We start from the raw sequence: 25,853 nt of genomic DNA, 5'->3' as shown, positions 1-25,853 counted from the left end.
CCTGGTCTTCGACCTAGTGACTATACCTGCAACCAGTGCTCTTGCCTATCCAGCATCCTTGTGGAGAACGACCACGTGCAGATCCAGCATAACTATCCTGCACAAGCCTCCGATTCCACCACCACCTCCGCCTCCTCCACACTGCCGCTGTTCTATGTGCGCAACAACTTATACAATGTGCATAAAATATAGGGCATCCATGCACAGCACGCGGTCATTAAACAATGTCGACGAATCGAGCTTCACCGAGTTCGGAGACCATGTCGCAATTCCCATGCAATGCTTGACATTCGTTGATAGTCTCGTATACTTGATCAACTCTTGCATTCCACTTCGATGTTTATAATACTTCACTTCAGTGAAACTCTAAACTTTTTTCAATGTACTCGAAATTTTACAAGTATCAATAAAGTTCCATAATCAATATATGGGGCATTCCACGTCAGATCGACCTGACTAAAAGCCTCACCCTCTCAAAATTAGTTTAAGCTTTGTGGATACTTTTCATTACTTATCAAGAATAATTGTGATTTTTTTGTAGAGTTTTATTAGACGACGTTCAGAATTAACATTCGATATAATATATGTGGAAATCGAGAATGTCTGAAGTGTAATGAAGTATAACTCTAAAACTACTGTTAAGATAAAAGAAAAGCTACGTACAAAAAAGTTTCAGTTTTGACTGAACTTTAACACCAAAATATGCAAAAATTTATTGAGGTCGCTGAAGGTCTTTAAAACTCAATAAATGTTACTTTTTGAGAATTTTTAAAAACGATTGAAGTCTTGTCGCTGAAAAGTCCAGAGGATATTCTTCTCTTAATGTTCCAAAACTTGTGTAAATTTCATCATGGGCCGGTATTTAGTTTCGAAGCTATGCATTTTTTTCTGAATTGTTTTCTAAAAAAAAAAAGAAAAAAAAAACTTTTTCAGTAAGTATCCGGCGCGTTGATTTCTACCATTCTAGGCTTCACCGGGCGTTATGTATTACGAACTGCGGTGGTCGTTGTTCGGGTTCTCTCCGTGCTGAGGCGCTGTTGAGCGAAAACGTCGAAGTTCGCGCGGGTAATTCAAGCTATACTCGGATAAATGAATTTGGAATATTTTGATTAGACGAGAAAACTTCTGTGTATGCATATCCTTATGGCCGAATAAAACGTTTTGGAATTATTTCATATGATGTCGACAACATTACGACATGACATAACCGTTTCTACGAAAACTGAAAGAAAAAAGCTCGTATCGTAGAAACCAAATCTTAGCCCATGATCAAATTTACACAAGTTTTTGAAACATATCACAAACTAATTTTTATTGATTTGTTAAAACTTTTCAGCGACCTCGATAAATTTTTGCCTATTTTGGCGTTAAAGTTCACTTAAAACTGATACTTTTTATAAAATCAATAGTTTTCGAGTTAAATTTAAGTGAACTTCCGACATTCTCGTATGCCGCATATATTATATCGAACGCTAACTCTAAACGTCGTCGAATAACAGTGTTTCAAAAATCACAATTATTCTCGACCACTAACACGAAGTTTTCACAAAGCTTAAACTAATTCTGAAAGGGTCAGATTTTTGGTCACGTATGCCCCATGTATACAAAAATTGTTTTGCCAGTTTTGATGGATTTTATCCCGTTCCTCAATACAATTTTCTTAAAGTACCACACAAAAAATGTAAGGCTCTTTAAAAACCTGGACTTGATAGCGTAGGAAACAAAAACGAGTATCCAATTTCCAATCTGATGAACAACTTCCGTATTATGCCACTCGTTTGCAATTTTTATATTTCGTATTTATTGGCAATGGTTGATGATCATCACATTGTGGATTAGATACTAAAGTTTGTACTCGGTGTTACCAGGATTGGTGAAAAAAAATATTGACCCAATAAGCTTTTTCAAGTCGACCAATTTCTGATCTTACTTGAATGACAAAGTCGTCATAAGCATTGGATACGATCAAGAAAGCTTGAAGTTTTCTGAGGTGTGCTTTGAACTATGTATCGATTTTGTCTACACTTAGTAATTTTAATGTTCTCTTCTGATCTATAGGGTTTTGAAGAAAAAAAAGGAACAAAAAACAACACCGCAAAAGCCAAGGATGCGAAGCAGGATCACCGCGCGGAAGATTCTGGTATCCGACGGCAGATAAGAACCCTCTGGAAAGTGGAGGTGGAAGTATACAGAGTGATTTCTTGTCCCGGAGAACTGGATAACGAGTCGATCCATCAATCGAGAATCGAGTCCCGTCAACCGCACCCGCAATGGATATAACGGAGACGTTCGCGCCGGGCGGAGGAAACGAGGACCTTGGCAAGACGGATTTCTTCGACTTTGTCGTGTCGCCTGCTCCGCACGGGCCGTCGGGAGACGGAGTTTCGGACGAGGAAGGCTTCCTGCACCGTTCCGCGTGCCGCAGCATAGGCGTGAGTTTCCTAGACGGTCCACGGCACCAGGACACGCACGATTTACGACACGATCTCCACGGCTCACCGTTCGTCAAGGAGACGAACAACAACACGCTGACGGCGCTGCCACCGGTATCTACGATCACCGGCTCGCTGACGCACCACCACCACCAACACCACAACAACAGAAGCCACAGCTGCCCGACGCAGCAGAGCGTCGACGTCACGATGCAGGAGCAGCCGTCAACAGACTGCGATTACTGGGGCGACGAGGGCAAGGAGCAGACCTGTAGCATATTCCTGGAGGACCTTAGCAAGTACAACTGCTGGTCGACAGGCAGCAACTCGGGCCACGGCCAGAGCCACGACTCGATAGTTCAGGGTGAGGCCGCGGGGCGTGGCTGCTCCGGGTCCCATCGGCAGAACACCGATGGTGCAATCTATACCTTGACGGTACTGAACAACGACGCAAACTCGATGGACGCCCTCGACTGCTGCAAGAGCCCGCCGCCGCCGTCGACGGACTCTTGGCCACTGCGGCCGAACCTCGATCTCGACGCAATCCTGAACCTCGACCCTGCCAACGATCACGAACACGAAACCGTTACGGAGAACTCGCGACGCGAGAGTTTCCACATCATTCCTGTAGCCGGAATGGGCTCTCAGTACTCGACCGACGACAGCGGTTTCGTCGAGAGCAAGGAGCTCTGTGTCAGGGGTGGACAGACTCCGGCCCACCAGACCGGCGACAACAACAACGACTGGAAGCTCTCGGACCAGAACCACCTGCCGGAGGGCGGAAGTACCGGCGACTCCGCCGAGAGCCTCCTGCGCAGTGCGCTTCAGGGAAAACTCTACTCTGGCGCGTCCTCCCAGGCCGTGTCTTCGTCCTCATCGACAACCTCCCAGACTCCGAGTCTGGCGCTCCAGGGAACGACGTCCGGCACCCCCCACGTCCAGATCATCGCCGACCACCAGCCCGCCGACGAGACGATGCACCCCTGTACCGAAGAAGACCTCCTCCTCTCACAGCTCGATGCGACAACCTACCGACCTGGTGACTACGAGAAGCTGAAGAGTATAGCGAACGAGGTCGTTGAGTACTGCAGGATCGAGCCGGTCTGCAACGTCTCCGCGACAACAACGGTCATGTATACCCTGGACCCAGCCAGCGGGAGCCTTGGAACGATCACACTTCCGGCTGATTTGAGCCAGATGGGAACCGTGACCGTGGTCACAGCTGGGGGGCAGCAGGACACCGTCATAGGGCAACCGCAAACCGGTGTCAGGACCGAAACTGAAACCGCCCCGAGTCAGATTCAAATTTCCCCAACGCGAGCGGCACCGGCATCGACTTCCGGTACGACCAAGCCTACCAAGAAGTACATGAGGCGGGTGAACAGGAACGGTAGCGGAGGTGGCGCCGCGGCCGGTGGAGCTGGGAGCGCGAACGGCACGCAGCAACAGGGCGGCGGGTCGCCGGGAAGCGTTCAGCGCAAAGAACGTTCACTCCACTACTGCAGCATATGCAGCAAGGGCTTTAAGGACAAGTATAGCGTCAATGTTCACATCCGGACGCACACCGGGGAAAAACCCTTCGCTTGCTCGCTCTGCGGTAAGAGCTTCAGGCAGAAAGCGCACCTCGCTAAGCACTACCAGACTCACGTCGCGCAAAAGCCGGCCGGTGTTGCGGCCCCACCGACGCCAGCGCCAACACCACCAGCGTCGACCGCGGCGAGCGTGCAAAACACGCCTGCGTCCACTCCGGCTAACGGAAGTCCCGCGGCCTCCGTATCGGACGCTAATTCCGCGAGCAGGAGCCAGAGCAGTAACGATCAGAACCCCAATTCGTGCAATTCCAGCACCAGCTAACCGGGGATTAGACTGATTAGATGTCCTGGAGAGAGTCTGAGAGGCAGGGATAGGCGCGGGTGGTTTTGGTTCTGATCGATTTTGGGGAATCAATTCCACCCTGCGATGGAGGCGAGGAGCGGATGCGATTCACTTGCAGCGGCAGCGGTGCTACGCTGGTAGTCAGAGCGCCGAGCGCAGACTCGAAAGTACCTATTACATACGTATACAGAAAATGGACAAGGTCTTTATTATCGAAATCCTATTAGATACGCTACATATGCGACGCGCTTATGGCGAAAACGAGCGTGTAGGTATAAAGATAAGAAGAGCGGAGGTTTTCTTCTTTTTTTTTTGTGTGTATTTCTGCATTGTTACTGGGAAACAGTTGAATTTCGAGGTCGGATCATTTTTAAAGCCGGCGATTTTGGATAGAGAAACGATTACGAAAAGAAAACACATGTTGCTTGTATAGTGTATGCTGGTTAGATCATATTTATATGGTTGCAAGTATTGGAAGAATTGATTACCTGAATCAACTAAACAGATCCTGTAGTCTTTCTGGGTTTTTGTTAAATTTTTTCATTTTTCGAAAATTATTTCTCAATAAGTGGAAACGAATAGATGTACCTCAAAAACATTACACTAATAGAACACAATAGATTTTCATCGACATCGATTACTTGTTATTTTTCCATTGAACTATAAAGTTGAATGTGCGCTGAATCAAACATTACTTTTCGAATCAGCAATTGTATTTTTGTCAGTCAGTAATCATCGAATCAATTAACGAACTGGTCTTTTTGGTTTTCCTTAAATTAATAACTATTCGTCATATCAAACAACTATTCAACTGCATTGTCCCGAATTGGTGATGCGGGGCTAGAAAAAAAAATGTTATGCTGGGATTAAGAATCGTCATCTGCCATGTATTTTGACCTGCTGAAAACGAATCTAGAGTCAAAAGTAGGGGTCGGTAAAGTAATTTGGTCACTAAGCTGAAAAAAAAAAGTTGAATAAAGATTTTTAAAAAAAGGACCATTTTTATCTTGCAACAACCATCTATTTTTACACGTATATATCATATCCAATCGTCACAACTAGTTTACCTTTTGAGGTTATGAAGGTTTTTAGCCTTCAGGATTATCGGGGCATGGGACTTTCGAGTTATTGGAGTGTTGGACTTTGAATTTAATTAGAGTATTGGACTTTTGGGTGAATATAAAATTTGATTATAGTATATATGTGTAGATATGGGTGGCTGTTCCATGAAAAAAAAATTTCCCGACGTTCTCTTTTTTCAGTAATTTTTAAACCTATTTTTTGGCTTTAACGGACAAATTAATTCATTCACTCCTACTTTTGCAAGTCGTAATACATAGGAAACGATGGGTCTGACTCTGGCACAACATCCTTTTTCATTTTGTGGGCCTGTGTAATTAATATTTTTAGGAAACTGATTATCGTTATTTTCCAAATCAGCTAATATACACCTCAGACTCAACCACTACAGTTTTATTGCTTTCAACTATTAGGCGTTTGAATCAACTACTATTTTCTAGTGTAAACTAATTGAAATCCCGTTCAATTATTCATTGTGTTCAATTATTCCACGAATTTGGTTTAAGTAGAATCATAAATTTTCTATATATACTATGTGAAATAGTGGTGCATAGGTGTGTACTATGTGGCGTATCAAGAATACTGCTTTGTTTGAATCCAATTACAAAAATAACTATAATCCCATACGCGTACTAAACACGAAATAATATTCTAACAAGATAACGAGCAAAAATTATGACAATACGTTGACTTCTTTCTCGGTTCTCGAAATTTTATTCCTATGTACAAGAAAACGCACAAAATGAAGACAAAGAGACTCTACTGTATAATTTTTAATCCGTTACAAAATAATGATAGAACTTTTTGATTGAAATATTTTGAACACATACACGCGTGTAGCAATAATGTATTATACTAATACTGTACGGTTGTGATAATGTACGATAGCATAATTTCGCTGCATAACAAAAAGAACAAAAACAACGATACGAAATCGTGAACAAATAACAATGACTCAAAACAATTTACAAGAATTGACTAGAAAATTTAAAGTGAAAATTAAATAAAAAAAAATATAAATCCATAGTAACGATATATATATAGTAATATAATAATAACGCCCACAATATATTATATGTAAGTTTAGCAACCATATACGTATCTGAACGATGTGTGCAAATACGTATATACATAAAAAAAAAAAGTATGAAATCGAGTAAAAGTGATTTATATCTATCATATTATGTATAAATTTGTACGTCTCTCTCTTTTTACCTATTTTTTTTTTTTTTTTTTTTACTACGATATATGGTGTATATAATACTATATACCCTGCATATAACTGCATAAATATGAATAAATAATTAGTAGCATGAGCTGTGATTTAGATACATACTCAACGAATAATAATTATACTTTTACACTATATTATATATAAATAATATACATGCGTGCGTGTATATTCATAGATATATATTATATATGTACCTACCTACTCATATAAAATTTTTGACCGTCCCTTCCACTATACATTATTTATAGTGTTGATAATAATAATGATAACGACGATAGCAACAATAATAACTCAAATAACAATAATAATAATAATACCAATAATAATGATGGTGTGATGCAGCTTAAACTTTGTTGAACGTTATATACAGGGTGCCTCATTTCAATCAATCCAGTCAAATATCTCGAAAACGAAAAGTGTGAGTGATAAATGTTTGAGACAAAAGTTGAAAGGTTTGAAGGGGGAGAAAAGATGAAAGTATCAGATTTTCTGTAAGCAGACCCGCCAAGATCAGATGAAGGTAAACTTGGTGTTTTAAAATACAATAGTATATTTTTCTCATCGGCATTTGCAAGGGCAATTTCGAAATATTTGACTGGATTGATTGAAACGAGACACCCTGTATGTAATATACATTATAACCAGAATTGTTCGAGTCGGGTCGGGTAAAATCGGGAAAAATCTATTGGTTTCGAGTCGATTGATGAAAATGTCGGGATTCTCGTAAATATGAGTTTTGTCGAAGTTTTCTGAATTTCCGGATCTCCCGTTTAATGACGATATATACTCTTTACTAAATAATATTATGAATATTATACGTGAGTCAAGTTACCCGCGTTTCGGGTTTTTTAAAAATCTCTGGTCTCCCGAAGATTCCGGGATCGCCAAAAAATCCGATCCTGTACAAAGCCGTCCCGAACCCGAACTTTTTAACACCGCATTCAATATCATTAAATACTCCTACGGCACCCGAATGACAATTTCTTTTTTTCCTTATAAAACTCTTCTATCTTTTGTTTTTACAACCGTTTACGACGATTACCGTCGATTAGTTTAACGGGACAGAGATAATTCATTGTAATACACAATTATGCTTTCGATATAACAACCTTAACACACCGATTGCGCGCAATCAGTTTTAACATAAGCCCTCTTGCCAATATTCAATAAATACGTCCAAATGTACATACTATTTATATAACATGTACTGTAATACATACTTACCGACATTATCATTATCATTATTGTTATTATTATTATTATTATTATTATTAATATTATCATTATTATTGTTATTGTTATTATTATTACTACTATTACTATTGTTATAACTTGTCGGTAAGTAATTTTTTCAGGTTTTCCCTTTTATCGCACAATTATTATACGTACTTGGATACATCACGCAATAATGAATAGACGAGTGAAAAAAAAATTTGCTGCAGTATTTTGCAGTGATACTGTAAGATTTCCGTTTCCAACTCAATTGGAAAACATAACGTGAATGAAAAAGTATAAATTTCGTGAAATTGGCAATACGTTGTATAAAAAGAATTCGCAGCTGTACAAAATATCGTAAGAAGAGGAAATGGCAAATAAAATATGCAACTTCCTTTTCTTGAATATTAAAAATATTAATGGAAGAATACGAGAAGAAACTATCGCGTAACATATGATATAAAACAATATGCAATATGATACTCGATTAACTTTGTACGTCTTTTTTTTTTGAATACTTTTATAATATTTTGGTACGCGTTCTACTTGTCTTCTATACTTTCTAACGAATAAAAAAAAATAAATAAGCTATGCTCTGTGTACATATACAATTGTAGATTATATTACACTATAATAATCGTAAGTGTAATACATAATTATCATGTATTAAAATAATGTAATATTTATAACGATAAAGAATATTCAGTGTATTATTGAACGTAGTGCGAGTATAGGTATAATACAATTAGTAATTGACAACTATTTACTTTTACCGTGTATACATCATATGATAACTATGATGTTATAGTTATTTTATTGAAGAAAAAAAAAAAAAAAAACAACATTTAAAACTGAAAAATCTAAATTATTATATATTATTTGTTCAATCCAATTGCATTATGCGCATACGAAAACAAAAACAACAACAACAATAATAATAATAATAGTAGTAGTAGTAGTAGTAATCGCATGACGTGTATATGTATGTAATATAAGATTTCAAGAAAAGTTTCCATCCCTTAAGTTACCATGGTAACTAGAGATTAATTGATTGATTAATTACTTTTGATACGATAAATATTTATATATAGTGATAAATAATTGAATAAACAAATTATTAAATATCTTGAACGATAATACTCAGTGGCCTGATATACGTACAGTATATTCGAACCGCAGCTTACAGCAGAAGCGAATAATGATGAGATCAATAATTTTGTCCATTCAAATGGATCAGAAAGTAGGGAAGTAAAAGAAAATAATAAAATAAATGAATGAATAAATGTAACAAAACGGTCTATAATTTCAATCTAAATCTGCACATGTATTATAAATGCATGGTATATACAAAGGCCTAACCAGTACAAAACAGATGATTGTTTTATATACATATAGTAATATATATGCTATATACCATAAAAAATATAATATTTTACATATTTTATTATAAGATAATAAAATATGACGTGTTTTTTCTTTCAATTATTATTTCCTTCCATACGTTATGTTTGAGACGAAGTCGTAAAATAATATATAATTATGCAATGTTATACAAAGATTGTGTGAAAAACAAAATTAATGGGTATCTAAGATATGTATATACATGTACGTAATTATACATCACACGTTATATATTTTCACACCGCTCCTTGTGATTATCATTACTATTAGTATTGTTATTATTATTGAATGTATTGCTTCTTTTACTTTGAATCCGATTATAATAAAAACAATAAGCGATCGATTATTATCTGCCCCTTTTACCCCTGTCTTTTTTGTCGCCACACTTGATATTTCCAAATTATGAAAAAAAAAAAGATAATTGCATGAAGAGATAAATGAGTAAATGAATCAACCAATAAATATAAATAACTATAGGTAGTTGCATACTTTTTGTGATTATAATAACGATACGATTGTAGAGAATTGAATAAAGTTTAAGAAATAAGAAAGTTTATCATAATATAATTCATCGTTTTTAAGAAAATCGCCGTGTATAGCATAAAATATGATAGATTGTAGATTACGCTTAGAGTTATTATTTCCTGAAAATCTCCTACTAACATATCCCTTGCATAATGCATACATACACAGTGTTTTTCTATCAATTCGTAATGATGGTATTACAATGATAACTATGGCAATGATAGAAATAATGACCAATAACAGTCGGAGATCAGCATGAATTTGTACAACGAATGTGAAGTTAAGAGTATAGGTATATAATAATAAATTATGAGCGGAAGCGATTTTTTTAGATACAATTTGGAAAAATAAAGTGAGAATTTTTTTTGTATCCCTCTCCGTATGTTTACAACTCCGCGCGGTTCACGAGAAATTTTTATACCTCAAAATCCATCGGAATATGATAAAAATACATTTATCTACTCTTTTTACTCATGTACTTACTGATTACTGCCATTCTTATCGAAGTTATGGTACAAATATGTTTGGGTACCTATTGACAAATACCTACGTAGTTTTGAATAATACAAAAATAACACCACGATTATAGCTATCAGTATCAGCAAATTTGAATATAATGCACGTATGACAAATGAGTATTTTTTTCCATCCTATTTAATGTTATATTTATATATTGAGAAGTGAGAAGAAGTGGAGGAAACGAGCGAGAAAAATTTTTTTTTTTTTTACATTTTCACGAAGTATAAAGGTTCTCGATAGAATAAGTAAATATATAATATATAACAATTTACCCTATAAATATTAGATCTAACAGATTATAGCGCGTATTAATACAAACGTATAATGTTTGCATAAATTTATATGTACTGCATTAGAGAAATGTACCTACAATTTTTGTAACTTGTGTTTACTTCAGTTACAATCTTGCATGGTATAAATAATAATAGCGGTAATAGAAGTAGTAATAGTAACGATGTAAAACAGATTTGTATGCTTTTATATAAAAAAAAAAAAAAAAAAATGGAAAAACTACATTTATACATGTACAATATATTTATGTAATATATATTATATTATCGAAGCTGAAAAATAGTGTTTTTTTATCATTTTAGTAGAAAAAAATGAATTGATTCCTTCCCCTCACTTGCGCAATAAATAATACAGTTCAACTTTACTTTTTTATCCATCTATTCGAATCATACAGAAATAGATAGGTACTCACCGATTGATTGCGACATAATGGTTTGATCCGTGTATCGATGATCATCTGTATGTACCTGTGAACGCACAATATGCGAATTCGATTCTATACCAATTTTGTGACACTGACCTTCATTATCTTACGTCAACGTGAGAGATCGAGTGATTGTCACATAATCCATATAGAATCGAACTCGGATTATGTTTCGAACCGAAAATGCGGTAGCCAATAGAGATAGGCGTTGATAGACATTACTGTATGTACATAGGTAACGTACAGCTTTTACAGTAAAAAATCGTCATAGTCGTCGTCGTCATGGTGCTGAATAGTCGGAAGAATCAGTACATAAACAAAAGTGGTGTCAAGATGGCTGCCGGCGATGACAAACGTTGACCGTTGAGACAGGTCATGATAACCGTTGTCATCGTGTCCGCGGATAATCGGAGAAATATTTTTTTCCGGCATCCACTTCGTCCTTTTTCTCACTTCGTAATATTTTAGTGTTTTTCTATATATACGCGTGTAAAATGTATTATTACGAAAGTGTGTTAGTTCAAATGTAACTGCAGTGTTCGGCGCACAGTTTGGAAACAAATTTGGAATATCCGAATAAAGGGAAGAAAAATGTCGTACGCCGAACATGGACCGAGAATTTTTTTGGCTGGTAGCGGTAAGCGGAAGAACTTTAGAGGCGATCAGACACTTACGTACGGCGATTATGTTCTGCCGAGAAAGAGATCTGAAGGACGTTTAAAGGCTTACGAATCGTGCACCGATATCAGGGCCTGGAGCCAAAATTCACTCGACAATACACGATACATTCGCGAGCTCGCCGAGCATGCAAAAACGGTGAGCAGGGGATTTCCACGTCATGATTTGAAGCACAATACATTTTTGTGTATTTGATTTACTGTTTCACTTTTAACCGGACACAGCCGGGAAAAATCGTGCCGTTGAACGTTGTTATCGATAATGTTATCGGACTTGGAGCACAGACCCAAAATGAGCTGAGCGCCTGCAGAAGGGAATTGCAGAGGTATAAAAGCCTCACGTTGACGCCTGAGCAGCAACACCAACTTCAATCAGCCGTGAGTAAATGTCAACAATGATTTTCAACCATAAGATTCTATTGAAAAATTTTGATTCAACGATTTTAAGAAGTCGTCGTCGGTTAAATAGGTTAGAAAAAAGGTTAGCTCTTATCTGACGATCTATGTAAACGTTTGAAAATTGATCATGTTGACTTGTTTCGGTCGTGCACAAGTTTAGAAAGTTGAATAAATTTGTTTTTTTACGGTATCGACAACCAGCGCGCGGTACGAGAACTCCAAAGTCGTGAGGTTGGGGAGACCAAAATAATGCCGCCATTATCTGCGCGAGCCAATCCGATCACAGCTGTCTTAAATTGGAACATAGAATTTTTGGATATCGTTCTAGATCCTGTTCGATAGCTGAATAGAAAAAAAATGTACAAATCTAATGCACAGCCTGTGTTCAACGTCGGTTATTCTTTTTTTTTTTATTTGCAATTAATTCAATTATCACCGTCAAGGTTCTCGCCTCCCCGAGATTAAGATCTCGGTCGAAACCGCCGCAGGCTACGAGTACGCAGAAGAGTGAATTCGGCGAGACGGCACGAGCCCGTTCGGCCTCACCAGTGAGGTCTTCGAAACCGGATGGCATCGATAAATCATTGCAGACTGGAACAGTGACAAGCCCGATCCTCCAGTCGAGGGCAGTCTCCGCCATCTGGTTGAGCACCGACGGAACTTCGGAAGACACGCGGTCGGAACTAATCGACAATGCCGCTACAGCTGCAGCGGGCAAAGTACGACGATTTTTTGTCCCGATATTCTTGATTTCTGATTTGATACCTGATTGATACCTTTTTGCGATTTTCAATCAGGATGAGCTCGCTTTTATTGGCTCAACTTCAGGAGAGGAGTACACCGATGATTACGAAGAGGATGGAGATTCTACGGCTAGTCGGACGCGGAATAGACCGGAAATGATTTCCAGTTCCGGAACTCCGGGCAGAAGCGATACGGAAACAGGATCTGGAACCGGTTCGGTTACCGACTACGAAACCGATGACGAAAACAACAAGTCTATAATCATCAAAAAGGACTCGGAGATCATCGCCTTGAAGAACGAAATCGGCGTATGTATTGGTTTCATCCTCTCAAGAGACTTTTGGCCTTTAAAATACTCAGTCTCTACGGAAAAATGTGACATGTGAAAATATGTTTTCTGACGTTCAACGCTTAGGCTAAGGAAATGGAGATCGATGAACTTAGGGAAAGGAACAAGTTGCTTGAAACCTCTTTAAAAGTGAAGGAAGATGGCATCCAGCTCCTGAAGGGAAACTTGAAGGTTGTTTTATTGTACATGGATTTTACATCTCAGTTGTAATTTTTATTTTTATTCTACCATAGATGTCGGAACAGCAGTTTGCGGGAGTTGGAGAGGACATAATGTACGAATCTGAGGTGCTGAAGAAGAAGGTAAAAACCCTTTTCTGAATATTTTTCACGACAGTGATAATTTTCCGCTGATTTTCGACAAAATTCAAACATTACACGTCACTTTATCGTCAACAAGATAGCCGTATGCGAGTGCACAATATCGGAACTCAAAAGTGATTTGAAAGAAAAGGCATCGATATGTCGAGCTCAGGGCCATGAAATCGAAGAGCTGCGATTTCGTCTGAAAGAAACCGAGCTGTTGCGAGTGGAACGGAACTCACTGCTGGTAAGAATCGGATTGCCAAATTTTCGGTGAATGAATATCACAAGTTAACGAAACAGCACCAAGATGAAATTCGGTTTACGATTTACAGTTTGAAAATCGTGCGATTTTAACGTCGTTAAAAAATCCCTTCCGTTAGCGATAATTAAAGTGACCGATTTAAGAATATTTAGACTCGATTCCATTTTGAGGTAAAGCATCATGATGATTTGAAAATTTTTGTGATGTATTCATTCAGATGTGAGGAATTGCGCTCTGGTCAGCTAGCGCCGATAAATAATTTGCAACATATTACTTCAAAGCTCGTCTCACAATGAAACAAATAGATTCAAAATCTGTATGTACGATATTTATTAAGCTCTAGCTGACCAGAGCGCACTATCCGATAATAGCACAATCGGTTTACAATAAGTTCCAAATCGTTGAAAATTTTTTAGAAAAAATAAGGCCAAATCTCGGGGATACTCTTAAATTGGCCACGTGCCCTCTGCTGAAAACATATTATTCCTCGATTTCACTAAATCGCAAACTGAGCTAACATATGTATGACTTAAACCTGACGAACTTTATCCCAGCGTAAAGTAAATGAAATGGGCGATCTGTTAACGGACGCAGAGAAATGCGGTCGAGCGTTGACGGAGATGAAATCGGCGCTGCGAGAGCGTGACGAACTGCGAAGTCAAAACCGAGAGCAGAGCTGTTTGCTGGCGGACCAAGAGGAAGAGATACAGCGGTTGGTGCTGCTGGTCAGAAGTCTGTCGGCGAAGCACGAGGGCCTGCAGGTAAGAAGGAGTGGAAGAGAAAAATCGTCTAAACACAATAACAGCCTCAAACTTTACGAGCAGGTAAAGATGAAGGGAACAATCGAGAGCATGCGGCTAGAGATAGACGAGAAAAACTGCAAGATATGCGAATGCGAGGCACAGCTTTCGTCCGTGGAGAAAGAGGTCGACTGCCTCAACGTCAAGCTGAAGAACAGCCTGAACAGCATGGACGAGTTCAAGATCGCCTATCAGGATGCCTGCAACTGCGCAGACCTGGACCGAGACATTTACTCGCAGGCTAAGAGCGCCCTTTGCAAACTAAACCAGACAATGACGGAACTCAAGGAGTATAAATTGGAGAGGGAGAACCTGCTGCGACAGATCGAGGAAATGAAGTACAACAAAAACCACATTAACAATAACCTCAACAGATTCTGCTGTCAGAATTTTATCGCAGCGGAAAATGAGATACGCAGAAAAGGTGACGTCGGCGATTTGGGGATCCTGGATTTGCGGAAACGAAAATGTGCGTTGCGGGAAGAGCTTGAGGAGGTAGAAAAGGAGCTTCAAGATCGACTGGGAAATCGTGGTCGGGAAGCCGTTGGATTGGACGAGGACCTGGACGTCGTGGCGTCAGCGAAACGGACGATAAATCGACTGAATAACGCGATGCTGGACCTGGACGCATGGGAGTACGAAAAGGCCAGTATGCAGGAGACGATAGAACGGTTGAAAATTCAGGTATCGACGTTGAGCGGAAAAGAGGAAAACGGAGACGGTGAGAACGTCGAGAGACGCATCGTCGACCAGGCCTCAAACTCGCTGGCGAAGCTAAGCCGACTGTTTGCGGAGCTCAAGCAGTACCAAATGGAACGTGAAGTAATGCAGAACAAAATCAAGAACCTTACCGAAGCTTTGAAGGATTCGCGATCGGCAGAGGGGTGCAAGGGTATAAACTGAGTACCGTGTTTTGTGGCAAATTTCTGTGATAAGAGTCATTCTTGTTGACGTTTTTCATCCATTTTCCGCAGGAATAACAATGCTTAAGGAACGGCTGCGCGATCTGCGTATTGAAAACGAGAAGGAGCGCTTGGTGCATGCCGAGAACATAAAAAGCTTGCAGGCGAGACTGGAAGAGGCCGAAAACACGTCGGGCTGTTCGGGTGTTAAAGCTCTGAGACAGAAACTGCGGGAGTCGCTGCAGGCTACCGGCACAGACGTAAAGGTCGATCAAGCTCTGGCGATTCACGTGAAGAAGTCGATCGAGAGGCTCGAAAATTTATCGAAGGAGATCAAAGGTACCAAAAAATGAATCATGAATTTTTATCGCAGAGTTTCATGGACTGCTTTTTCGGGTAACTTTCTCAGAGGTCGACGAAGAGCGCGTCGAGATTGTTAAAGAGATTGCCAAGCAGCAGGAAGAGATTCAGGTTAGGAACGTGGAGATTATGAGACTAAAGAAGCAGGTGGCTCAGGAAACTGCGAAGCGTCGAGGTGAAGGAGATCGCGCTGAGGAAGGCCTGCAGGAGCTTGAGGGGACGCGGAACGAACTTGTAGAGAAAATCAGAACCATACAGGAGCTCGAGGACCAGCTTCAGTCCTGGCAGTTTCAGTTACTTGGATCTAACAAGGAGCAAGCTTCACTGAAACAGCGAATAAAAGCAATGGAAGACGAGAAAATCGAACTCCTTGCTCGTAACGATGAGATGGCGAAGAAGCTCGAGTCAGCAGACACCGAAATGTCCTCCCTTATAAGTAAAGTCACTTCATCCGAAAGGATTCGCGCAAATTTGAACCAACTCGAAGCTCAGGTCGAAGAAATGAAACCGAGGTAGTGCAATACGATTTTTTTCGAAATTATTACGTTCTTCTGATGAACCGTATTAACTTTTAGAAATATTGCCATTTTTAAGAAAGGTATCATCTTTGGTAAGGGTGTCATGTCTTTTCCTCTGAAACACAATGTTCAGAAGAAATCATAATTTTTCTAAAAAATTAGTATTTCAAATGGCACACTAATCTTGTGATCCATGGTCTATTTCACAGATTGCTGTCACTGCAAAGCAAAAACGAGAAACTGATTGGAGAGGTAGCGACATTGAAGGGTATTTTATCTGAGAGGAATAACGATATAGAAGCGTTGATTGATAAGAGAGCAAAGGAGAGTGAGACGACAGAGCGTAACGCAGCTGTGTACGAGATGAAATTAGCGACGTGTCGGAAAGAATTTGACCGAGTATTCCGAGCGAACAAAAGTTTGACCGCAAAGCTGGTCGAGGCGGAGGGCAAGATTAGCGACATGAACAAATTGATATCCGAATTCGAAGGAGATCGAGCAAAGCTGGAACAGGTATCGAACCTGCAGCGTGAAATAACGAAGCTGACGAAGGACAAGCGCAAGCTCGAAAGCGAGCTACGGGGCTCGAAAAATCAGCTCGGATCGCTGGAGGCCTCGAACAAGAAACTGGAGGAGGACCTGAACCGCGTCTTTGACGACAATGAGGGCCTCAAGCTCGAGATCGAGAAGCTCCACGGCGAGAATGTCAGGCTGTCGTCTGAGCTAGTCGGCGAAGTTTCGGCCAGGGAAAAGCTCGCCAGACTTCCCGATAAGCTCACCAACGACATTTCAGCCCTCAAACAGCGACTCCATTCCACCGAAGTTCGAGCCTCCAACATTCTTCAGGATCTTCAGAACAGGATCGAACAACTTCAGACCAAACGCAACGAGGACGCTGTTCTCATCAACGAACTTCAGCGACAGAATAAATTCCAGAACGAGAAGGTGAGTGCATGAGTTTGTGAATTCAGAATTCAAGGTGGTATTGCCCTTCGAAATTTGGAGTTTTGATAAAATCGGGCTACAAACCTGAACTGTTATAAAAAGTGTGATAAAACGTTGATTTTTCTATTCTAAATTCATAATCTGAATGGTCAAATCTCAGGGAAAAACCTTCAAGACTATGGAGTCTAGACAAAAAACCTCGAATATGTAAGGAAAAATGAACAGAAAGGTAGGAAAATTGAATGATTATCAATATCTATCCTCAGGTGTCAATCTGCGATGAGAAATTGGCGGTTCTGGAAAAGGCGAACAGTGAATTGAAGAACGAGTTGAATAAGCGACTGGAAGAAATAAAAAAACTCAGTGTAAAGCTGAGGAGTATTGAAGCTCTGGAGAAAAGCAGTCAGTTCATGGTGACTAAAGGGGATAACAAGGATGTCAACGACGAATCGAATAATCAAATTGTTCCGGATAATGAGAAGACCAGCCACAAGCTCGATACAGTGGCGGAATTAACGTGCCGGCTCAATCACGCCGAGAATGAGAACAAGCAAAGGCAAACTGAGATGCAGAAGCTTCAGTGCGACGTAAAGTCGAAAAACGCCGAAATAAATTCACTAAGAGAAAATATCAAGTCGCTTGCCGAGGAAAGGGACGCCCTTAACGAAATTATCAAGGTAAGAATTGATTCTTCGTAAAGTGATTTCATAATCGTGAGGACAAAGACCATTTTAAACGTTATTTTATTTAGAACAAGGAGATCCAGAACAGTCAGAGATTACAGGCTGTGAAAATGACTTACGAAGGGACTCTGAAGGTGCTGTATGAAAACCACAACGAGAGTATCGCGAGGCTTCAGACACAGTACGAGGACGCGATTAAGGACAGTGACTATTTCGACCCCGAAAGCTGGTTGCGGGTGAGTAAAAGTGAACGAGCCATGAAGTGACTTACCGGCTGTGAACGCAAAAAAATCTTCAGATAATTTTAAATCATTTCAATATTGAATTTTACCTCATTTCTATATTCCCCTTCTTCCATGGTACCAACAAGTCATTGAGTTCGAAAGAGCTCGCCGAGCTTCACGATCGGATCTGCATGACAATTTCTTGCTCGATATCAAATGAGCAGTCTAAACCAGACAATTCGGAATCATCGGTAACCAGTTTGCAACGAAATTACCAACAGGATCTGAACGAGAAACATCAACTCAACAAGAGGATAGCTACTCTCGAGAATGAGATTGTTCAAATTGAGCAAGAGGCTCGTCAAAAAGGTGAGAATGTTTTATGAACATTGACTGATTGTGAGACTAAAGACATACTTATTGTCGATTCATGATTGATTTGAATATTTTTTGAATTCTTTTCGTTGTTTTCTTTTTCTACTTTTTCGATGTGACTAAAAACTGATCGATTATTTATCCCGAAGTGTACGAACTCGAGATAGTGATTGAGCAGGAGAAGAAGCGGTCTCAAGAAATGTCGGAAATGGTGGCAAAAGAGCAGCTGAGAAATGCAGAATTGCAGAGGCGGCTGACGTTGTCAGGAGGCGTTTCTAGTAAGAATCAGTTATCCGATGGGAAGACTAGTAATATTAGTATCGAAAGAAGCAAATCGATACAACTCGATGGAAGTGCCGAGTCAGAAAAAGACATTTTGCGTCGTCAGTCCGCCTACAATCAGGATCGAGCTGATAATTACGGGTATGCGAAATACGGTTCATTTGTACAACTTGCAAAACCCAAGTAATCCTGTTTTTTTTTTTTTTGTTCCTTTTCTCCTTTTGCCAGAGTGTTATTGGAGCAGCAACGGAAAATAGTAAAGAATCTCGAAATGGAACTGATGGACGGTTCGCCGAAGGAGAAAGTGGTACATTTTTCCATTTTCCATCTCAATTTTTATCATCACTTGCTGATCTGAAAATGTTTGTACTTTAGAACGACAAATTATGTTGATCATAAGTTTAGAAGAAAAAAAATGGATGTGATTTTGAAGTAGCATTTTTATAACTTTAATATTATGATTCCATTTCAGTTCGATTGGCGCAAGAAGAATTTCATTCACCAGTGCAGCACGTATAAAAAGTATGAAAATGATTAATGGATGGTGATTTTTTTTTTTAGTACGATCGAAGATAATGCGAAAAAGTAGTAAATAAAATAATACTTGCGATAATAAATCTACACAGCCAATAAAATTTGGAAACCAAAATTTCTGTTGATATTTTTTTTTGTTTCTTTCCTTGCTTTGATGCGAATATTATGCATACATGCTGTTTATGTATAACGTACATACGTGACATGATTATTCTGTATTATATTATACACGGAATGATGTATTGAAACAAGCGATCGTTTTTGATATTTTTGTCAGTGAGTAATCACTTCTACGATATTTTGCTGTTTTTTTTATTTCTATGTTTATTTATTTCTGATATACATGTATACATTAATTAAATATGAAGACAGTTTATTTTGTAATTAAAGAAAAAAATACGAAATGGAAATAAAAACGAAATAAGTGAACACAACTAAGGAGAAGTTCATAATTGAAACGAAGATATCACTTCAAAAAAAATCTTTGCATACGTATCAAAATACAAATACCGAAAAAAAATTCTTCATCAAGATATCGGTGAAACTGTAAAAAGAAAAAAAAATTGAAGTAAAATGAAGAATAACTTAATATTTTAATCTTTGGGCTTAGTTTTACGAACTCATGAATATTCTTTGCTAAAGTTTATTCAAATATTTTGACTTACCTTCCATGATTGAAACTTCCCACATTGTTGAATAACGTGTTCACGATTAACACGCTGCATGAAGAACGAGAATCGTACGTATAATATAAATAGAAACAAAGAATCGATAGTTTCATCAAATTTGAAATTTTGCCACGTACAAATCTACATTGCTTTTTTTATTTCATCCCATTTCGCTGGATGCAATTTTATGTACTTCAAACTGTACCCAATGTGGTTCAGCCGAGATTTTAAACTTGATATCTATACACACTGGATTAATCTTCGTAGCACGTTTTCTGAAGAATCAAACACGCAATCGCGTTTCTATGTAAATTTCGATTCACCGGTCGTATATCAATTTATATTTTTCTATCTCTCTCTCTTTTCTTTTGTTGAAAATGATTTATACATTAAAGAGATAAATATTACACATCACAAGTTACAATAAAATAATAACAATAATAATAATAATAATTCTCCTTTTTTTCATGTTCTTATTCTTTCTTGTATTCTCTCTCCCTCTCTCTCTCCCTCGGTGTTTATATCAGTGTTTCTTCATGTGGTTTATTTATTTTTAATTGATCTAGTTACGCGCGACTCTCTGTTTTTGTTTTAATATACATGTAATACATTTAATTTGCAGCCACGCACTTGAACTTTTGTATACGACTTTCAATTTCCGGTCTAAAGTGCCTGATCAGCCCCTGAACCGGCCACGCGGCACCGTCGCCAAGCGCGCAAATCGTATGAAGTTCGATTTGCTTGCTTATTTCCCACAACATATCGATCTCGTGTTCCTCCGCGTTACCCTCGACAAATCTGTAAAATCAGAAAATCAACCCCTACAATTAATATCCGTGTATGTGATAAAATCGAATGGGAGCAAAAGAAGAGACAGAAAAGGGTTGGACTCCAAACGATCCTCTTATGACGTGAAAATTAAGAAACCGAAGACCCTGAAAGTGAACGAGGATGAGAACTTTACAATCCGATCTTCCGAATCAACATGAATGGAGGGCAGTTGTATTGATTTCTTGCTGATTCTAAATTAGGAGATAGTCGAAAAACTGAAGAGAGACCGAATGGCGATTCTTTTCGGAGCGTAAATACGCACCTCCACATTATTTTGTACATCCAGTTGATACCCTCTCTGCAAGGAGTGCATTGTCCGCATGACTCGTGTTTGTAGAAGCTGATCAAACGAGCGATGGCCTTGATGACATCAGTCTGCTTATTCATGACGATGACGGCAGCGGTTCCGAAGGAGCTCTGGACGCGGACGAGGTCATCGAAGTCCATCAGCACCTCGTCGCAGACTCTGAAAGGTCGAAGAGGGTGTCGAAGTAGCAGCAGGGTCTCCAGGACTTTAAAATGAATAACAAAATTCATTTTATCTGCGTTTTCTTTACGTTTTTGGGATTATCGGTGTCGACGATCCACCAGGAATGACGCCCAGCAGATTATCCCAGCCTCCGATGACGCCGCCAGCGTGCTTTTCGATTAGCTCCTTCAACGGCACCGACATCTCCTCCTCAACTGTGCATGGATTGTTCACGTGGCCGGATATGTTGTATAACTTGGTACCGCTGTTACGAGGACGACCGAATGACGCGAACCAGGTGCCACCGCGCCTACAGATTGTCTGAACGCGAGATAGTTAAGAATAAATGGGCCAGACAAAAGAAAGAATCGTTCGAAAAATCTCCAGCAGTGATATTTATGCCAATGATGGTGGACACAGATGAAATAACATCCCTAGAATACAGATAGGCGAACGGGTTTATGTCTTTTCCCAACTTTTGATCCAGACCCCAGCCTATTCATTCTTAATCTGAAATTTTGTCAACTTTTTGTTTCTTGACTCCGAAAAACTAATAAAACCGGTTTTTTGTTGTTCTGAAACGTACATTCTCAAGATATACCAATTAGCGTCAAGTTTCACGGTTTTCATCAAAATCTTTTGGTATATATTCTCAAACTTTAACCGTCAAGATTATTCTACTGCATTTCAATCTCTTTCGTATATTCCTTCAGTTTGTAAAAAAAAATTCATGATTGTGGCAGTGTAGCAGGAAATAGCGGGTGGTGTCCTACTTTTTTTCAAGTTTCCTGAACACTCCAAGGGAACAATTATTTACTTTGCATTTTCACATGTTGATAAAAGTAACAAACCCAAATAATTATTTGTAAAGCAATTGAACAATAGAAATACTTTTTTTTGTAGATTAACTATTGCTAATCCTTTACCATCAAAAGTGAGCCAAATCACATACTGATCAAAAATCAGTTCATGAATATGGATTTAAAAAAAAATTAGTATCAAATTTAGTGAAAACAGTTGTTTCACCATATTTACTTTGCTTTGATCCGAAATATTCGAAAAATGAATTGCTCAGTCCATTCTACTAGAAGTTCAATTAAAGACACGACACATTTCATTCTCAAGATTTCTGATTACTGTACTTATCTGATATTTAATAATAACATTTCTCTGTGTGTATTCAGAGTTCTAACTATCTTGTTGATTTCGAACGTTTCCAAAATGCAAGTTTTCCGTTTTATACGTTCCTTAAAGATAGAAAAACCTCAGAAAATATAATATGAGAATCCTCGTCTCTTTTTCCGCGATTTCCAAAATCCACCTTTATACTTACAGGTGAAACAGCGACAGTCTCGACATTGGTCACTGTAGTGGGACATCCAAAGAGTCCGACATCAGCAGGGAAGGGTGGTTTTAGCCTGGGCTTTCCTTGTTTACCTTCGATGGACTCGATGAGAGCAGTTTCTTCACCACAAATGTATGCTCCAGCTCCCCTCTGAACGAAGATATCAAAGTCGTATCCCGATCCACAAGAATTCTTGCCGATCAAGCCAGCTTGGTAGGCTTCAGCAATGGCGACCTGGAGATTCGATGCTTCGTTGTAGAATTCCCCACGAATATAAATGTAAGCAGCACAGGCACCCATAGCTCTCCCTGCGATAAGGCAGCCCTCGACAAGCTTGTGAGGATCGTGCCTCAGGATTTCCCTGTCCTTGCAGGTCCCTGGCTCTCCCTCGTCTGCGTTGACCACCAAATATTTGGGCCTACCATCCGACGGCTTGTTCATGAAGGACCATTTCATGCCAGATGGGAAACCTGCGCCGCCTCGACCACGAAGACCGGACACTTTGATCTCGTTTATGATCCAGTCTGCTCCCTTGTCCAGGATCTCCTTCGTCTTGTACCAGTCACCACGCTGCAGCGATCCCTTCAACCTCCAGTCATGACGACCGTAAAGATTGGTGAATATCCTATCCTCGTCAGATAGATTTCCTCCAACTTTCTGCATGCGGTTTAAAAATGTTCAATGTAGATGAGGTGAGTTGTGATCATATCAGAATTTCAGGAACGCATTACAATTTCTTCCAGTGTCAATTTCAATGAAAAGTTAGCATCCATCAGGCTCTGTGTTTAATTAATATTCTCAAATTTTTTCGAACTAGAGCTCGGCTTAAGATGAATTTGAGATTCAAGATTGTATTAGATCATGACAAATTTTCCAATACATTTTAACGCATTGATTCCGAATTCAAAGTACGATGGAACACCAAATGCAGTTAATGGTTGGGAGTTGAAATCAAGGATTAATATCAACAATCGAGAAGGCAAGGCATTACCTTTCCCTCCGGTGGAGCATTCGAATAAGTTTTGGGCTGCTGAGCGTTGAGGAATGTTCCGACGAGGCCTGATGTTTGAGGCGAAGTGGAATCACACAATGCGTTGCGAGTGTGTATAGAAGCATTGGTAGGAACACGAGTACACACACACGTGATGAAAAAAAGAAGGTAAAAATGAATGACGTAGAATCAATTAGGTACACAGAATTATATAACCTTGACCGAGGATAATCGATTCGACGTTGTTGTGATTTTTCAACATTAGTTTTATTCGCGGTTCAGGAATTGCGAATATTCGACTTCTGGTCAATTCCTAAACACCACGACGACGCTCTACCAATTTATTGCGACAGATATTTACTCCATGATTCAATAATTACCTAACTGCCTCCTCGGTATTCGAGTACACCTAGCGAGGACACCCGCCATCTTTCCCTTTAAACTGAAGGCACACAATTTGGGTGCTTGTTAGTTTTTGGCACACGTTTCAACAGCAGCCAAGTTGGTACTGCGCAATGCGCGCGCACGATTTCATAATGTTGGTACATACATCTAATCACGCTGCGATGATGCCGTTGCCAGAAATTACTAGCGCACCCACAAGTAGCGCCATCTAGCGGCAATAGGGCAGAACGCGTCGACGCTTTCTTCCAGCCTGAACTCGGATATTCCGGACAGGGGCAGCGGAGCTGAATTCTGAAATCGAAATCCCAAAGGCGTCAACATCATTTGACGGCTGTCATATTGGTTGATCACAAAGCCTAGAGAGGAAAATAAAGATATTCACATCTTGTCGATCTATCGTCAAAATTAATGGATTACGTACGCGGATTTGATTGTATTTTTGACGAGTGACTGGCTGAAGTAACCTGTAGATTAAACCAAAGGAGTGAGAGTTTCGAGTATCGAACGTTGTAAACATGACGGTTCATAACCTATACATATTCTCGCGTAATTGCACCCTCTTGTATTACGCGGAATGGAACCGTTTGAATAAGTCCGGAATGACGAAGGAGGAGGAGGCTAAGCTGATGTACGGAATGCTGTTTTCGATAAAATCGTTCATAAACAAAATATCGCCGTTGGACCCGAAGGACGGTTTCCTCCACTACAAAACGAGCAAGTACACGTTGAACTATTTGGAAACACCGTCAGGGTTGAAATTCGTCCTGAACACCGACAACTCGGCGCAGAACGTTAGGGGTCTGCTTCAGCAGCTTTACAGCCAGATTTACGTCGAGTATGTGATTAAGAATCCACTTTGTCAATTGAACGAACCGATACAGAGCGAACTCTTCAAAAACAAGCTTGACGAGTTGGTCAAGTCATCGCCTTACTTTTGAGGAATACCCTTTCCGCATTTCGCCTCGTATAACGGTGCAGGAACTCTGACAGTGGTGATCCTCAATCAGTTTCGTACAAGTGTTCAGGATACGTTTGTCCAGCAGGTAGCGACGTCACTCGGACATTTTCGAAACACTGCAGCGACGATATATCCCGAAAAACTGATACTTTCCTTTTTTTAAATCGAGTTCTATATGTTCACTTATACTTGCTGGTATTATTAAATCACTATTATTGTTATTGATCGATTATTTTGAATTGTATCTAAATTTCATTTCGTCTCTTGTCTATAAAAGTTGTAATCACAATATAATAATCAGCTGTACAACTGTAGTATAATTATAATGTACATATATTGTAAGTATTAAAACTATGTTATTCTAATTTTCTTTGTTATTATTCTTATTACTACATTTAATCGGAAAAATATTCAATCTTTACTACCTAGAATATACGAGATTATCATTACACGAAATCACGCAATTGTAAACATTTAGAGGAAATTTAATAACAGACGTGAAAAAAAAACGAGCATGGAATTCATGTATAGGAAACTCTTTTAATTAATGTTCATGTTAATGATAGATAATCGTTTTATGTAGTCTACCACGAGTGAGATGGTTCTACTATACTTCTGCGTTTTTACGAATTCTCTTTAAATAAATCCTACTGTGATTTCGGAATAATTATAAATGCAGACTGTGATAAAATAAATATATTTTAAAGAATTTGCTCAACAGTTGAAATCTTGATTTGTCGAAAAGAAAAACCTGCAGTTTTCACGTTACCGACGGTTCGGGGTGCCTCAACGGTTGTGCATGGCATCGCCTCAAGACCTGATTAGCATGTT

The 25,853-nt window shown here is 39.4% G+C and overlaps 4 protein-coding genes and 1 long non-coding RNA gene across 5 annotated transcripts in view; 3 read left to right on the top strand and 2 right to left on the bottom strand.

The window, feature by feature from the left end:
* LOC124304843 (zinc finger protein 648-like) overlaps positions 1-5,821 on the top strand; it is a 30,789-nt gene extending 24,968 nt beyond the window's left edge. The window contains exon 2 of the mRNA XM_046763544.1: positions 2,059-5,821. Within this exon, the coding sequence (XP_046619500.1) occupies positions 2,271-4,286 (2,016 nt within the window). The 5' untranslated portion in view covers positions 2,059-2,270 and the 3' untranslated portion in view covers positions 4,287-5,821. The remainder of the gene's footprint in view (positions 1-2,058) is intronic.
* On the bottom strand, positions 5,012-5,932 carry LOC124304844 (uncharacterized). Its single transcript, XR_006908280.1, has 3 exons — positions 5,815-5,932; positions 5,771-5,772; positions 5,012-5,147 (listed from the first exon to the last, which is right to left on the bottom strand). It is a non-coding gene; the product is annotated as an uncharacterized LOC124304844 (long non-coding RNA).
* An 8,369-nt stretch (positions 5,933-14,301) lies between these two features.
* LOC124305597 (putative leucine-rich repeat-containing protein DDB_G0290503) lies at positions 14,302-19,494 on the top strand. Its single transcript, XM_046765177.1, has 10 exons — positions 14,302-15,424; positions 15,507-15,773; positions 15,844-16,286; positions 16,475-17,257; positions 17,524-17,934; positions 18,009-18,176; positions 18,311-18,533; positions 18,689-18,962; positions 19,050-19,128; positions 19,294-19,494. The coding sequence occupies exons 1-10, from the start codon at positions 14,302-14,304 to the stop codon at positions 19,357-19,359; spliced, it is 3,837 nt and encodes a 1,278-aa protein (XP_046621133.1). The 3' UTR covers positions 19,360-19,494.
* Positions 19,495-20,125: 631 nt separating this feature from the next.
* Positions 20,126-24,199, bottom strand: LOC124306133 (NADH dehydrogenase [ubiquinone] flavoprotein 1, mitochondrial). Its single transcript, XM_046766349.1, has 6 exons — positions 24,040-24,199; positions 23,660-23,727; positions 22,657-23,325; positions 21,412-21,644; positions 21,117-21,320; positions 20,126-20,821 (listed from the first exon to the last, which is right to left on the bottom strand). The coding sequence occupies exons 1-6, from the start codon at positions 24,086-24,088 to the stop codon at positions 20,635-20,637; spliced, it is 1,410 nt and encodes a 469-aa protein (XP_046622305.1). The 5' UTR covers positions 24,089-24,199; the 3' UTR covers positions 20,126-20,634.
* Positions 24,200-24,308: 109 nt separating this feature from the next.
* LOC124306136 (trafficking protein particle complex subunit 1) lies at positions 24,309-25,731 on the top strand. Its single transcript, XM_046766352.1, has one exon. It carries the CDS (start codon positions 24,580-24,582, stop codon positions 25,000-25,002), a length of 423 nt encoding a protein of 140 aa, XP_046622308.1. The 5' UTR covers positions 24,309-24,579; the 3' UTR covers positions 25,003-25,731.
* The last annotated feature ends 122 nt before the right edge of the window (positions 25,732-25,853 follow it).

The sequence above is a fragment of the Neodiprion virginianus genome, chromosome 5 (genome assembly GCF_021901495.1).
Source record: "Neodiprion virginianus isolate iyNeoVirg1 chromosome 5, iyNeoVirg1.1, whole genome shotgun sequence".
In the NCBI taxonomy this organism is placed as follows: domain Eukaryota; kingdom Metazoa; phylum Arthropoda; class Insecta; order Hymenoptera; family Diprionidae; genus Neodiprion; species Neodiprion virginianus.
The sequence above is the reverse complement of the archived record's forward strand: the minus strand, read 5'-3'. Positions and strand labels throughout refer to the sequence as shown.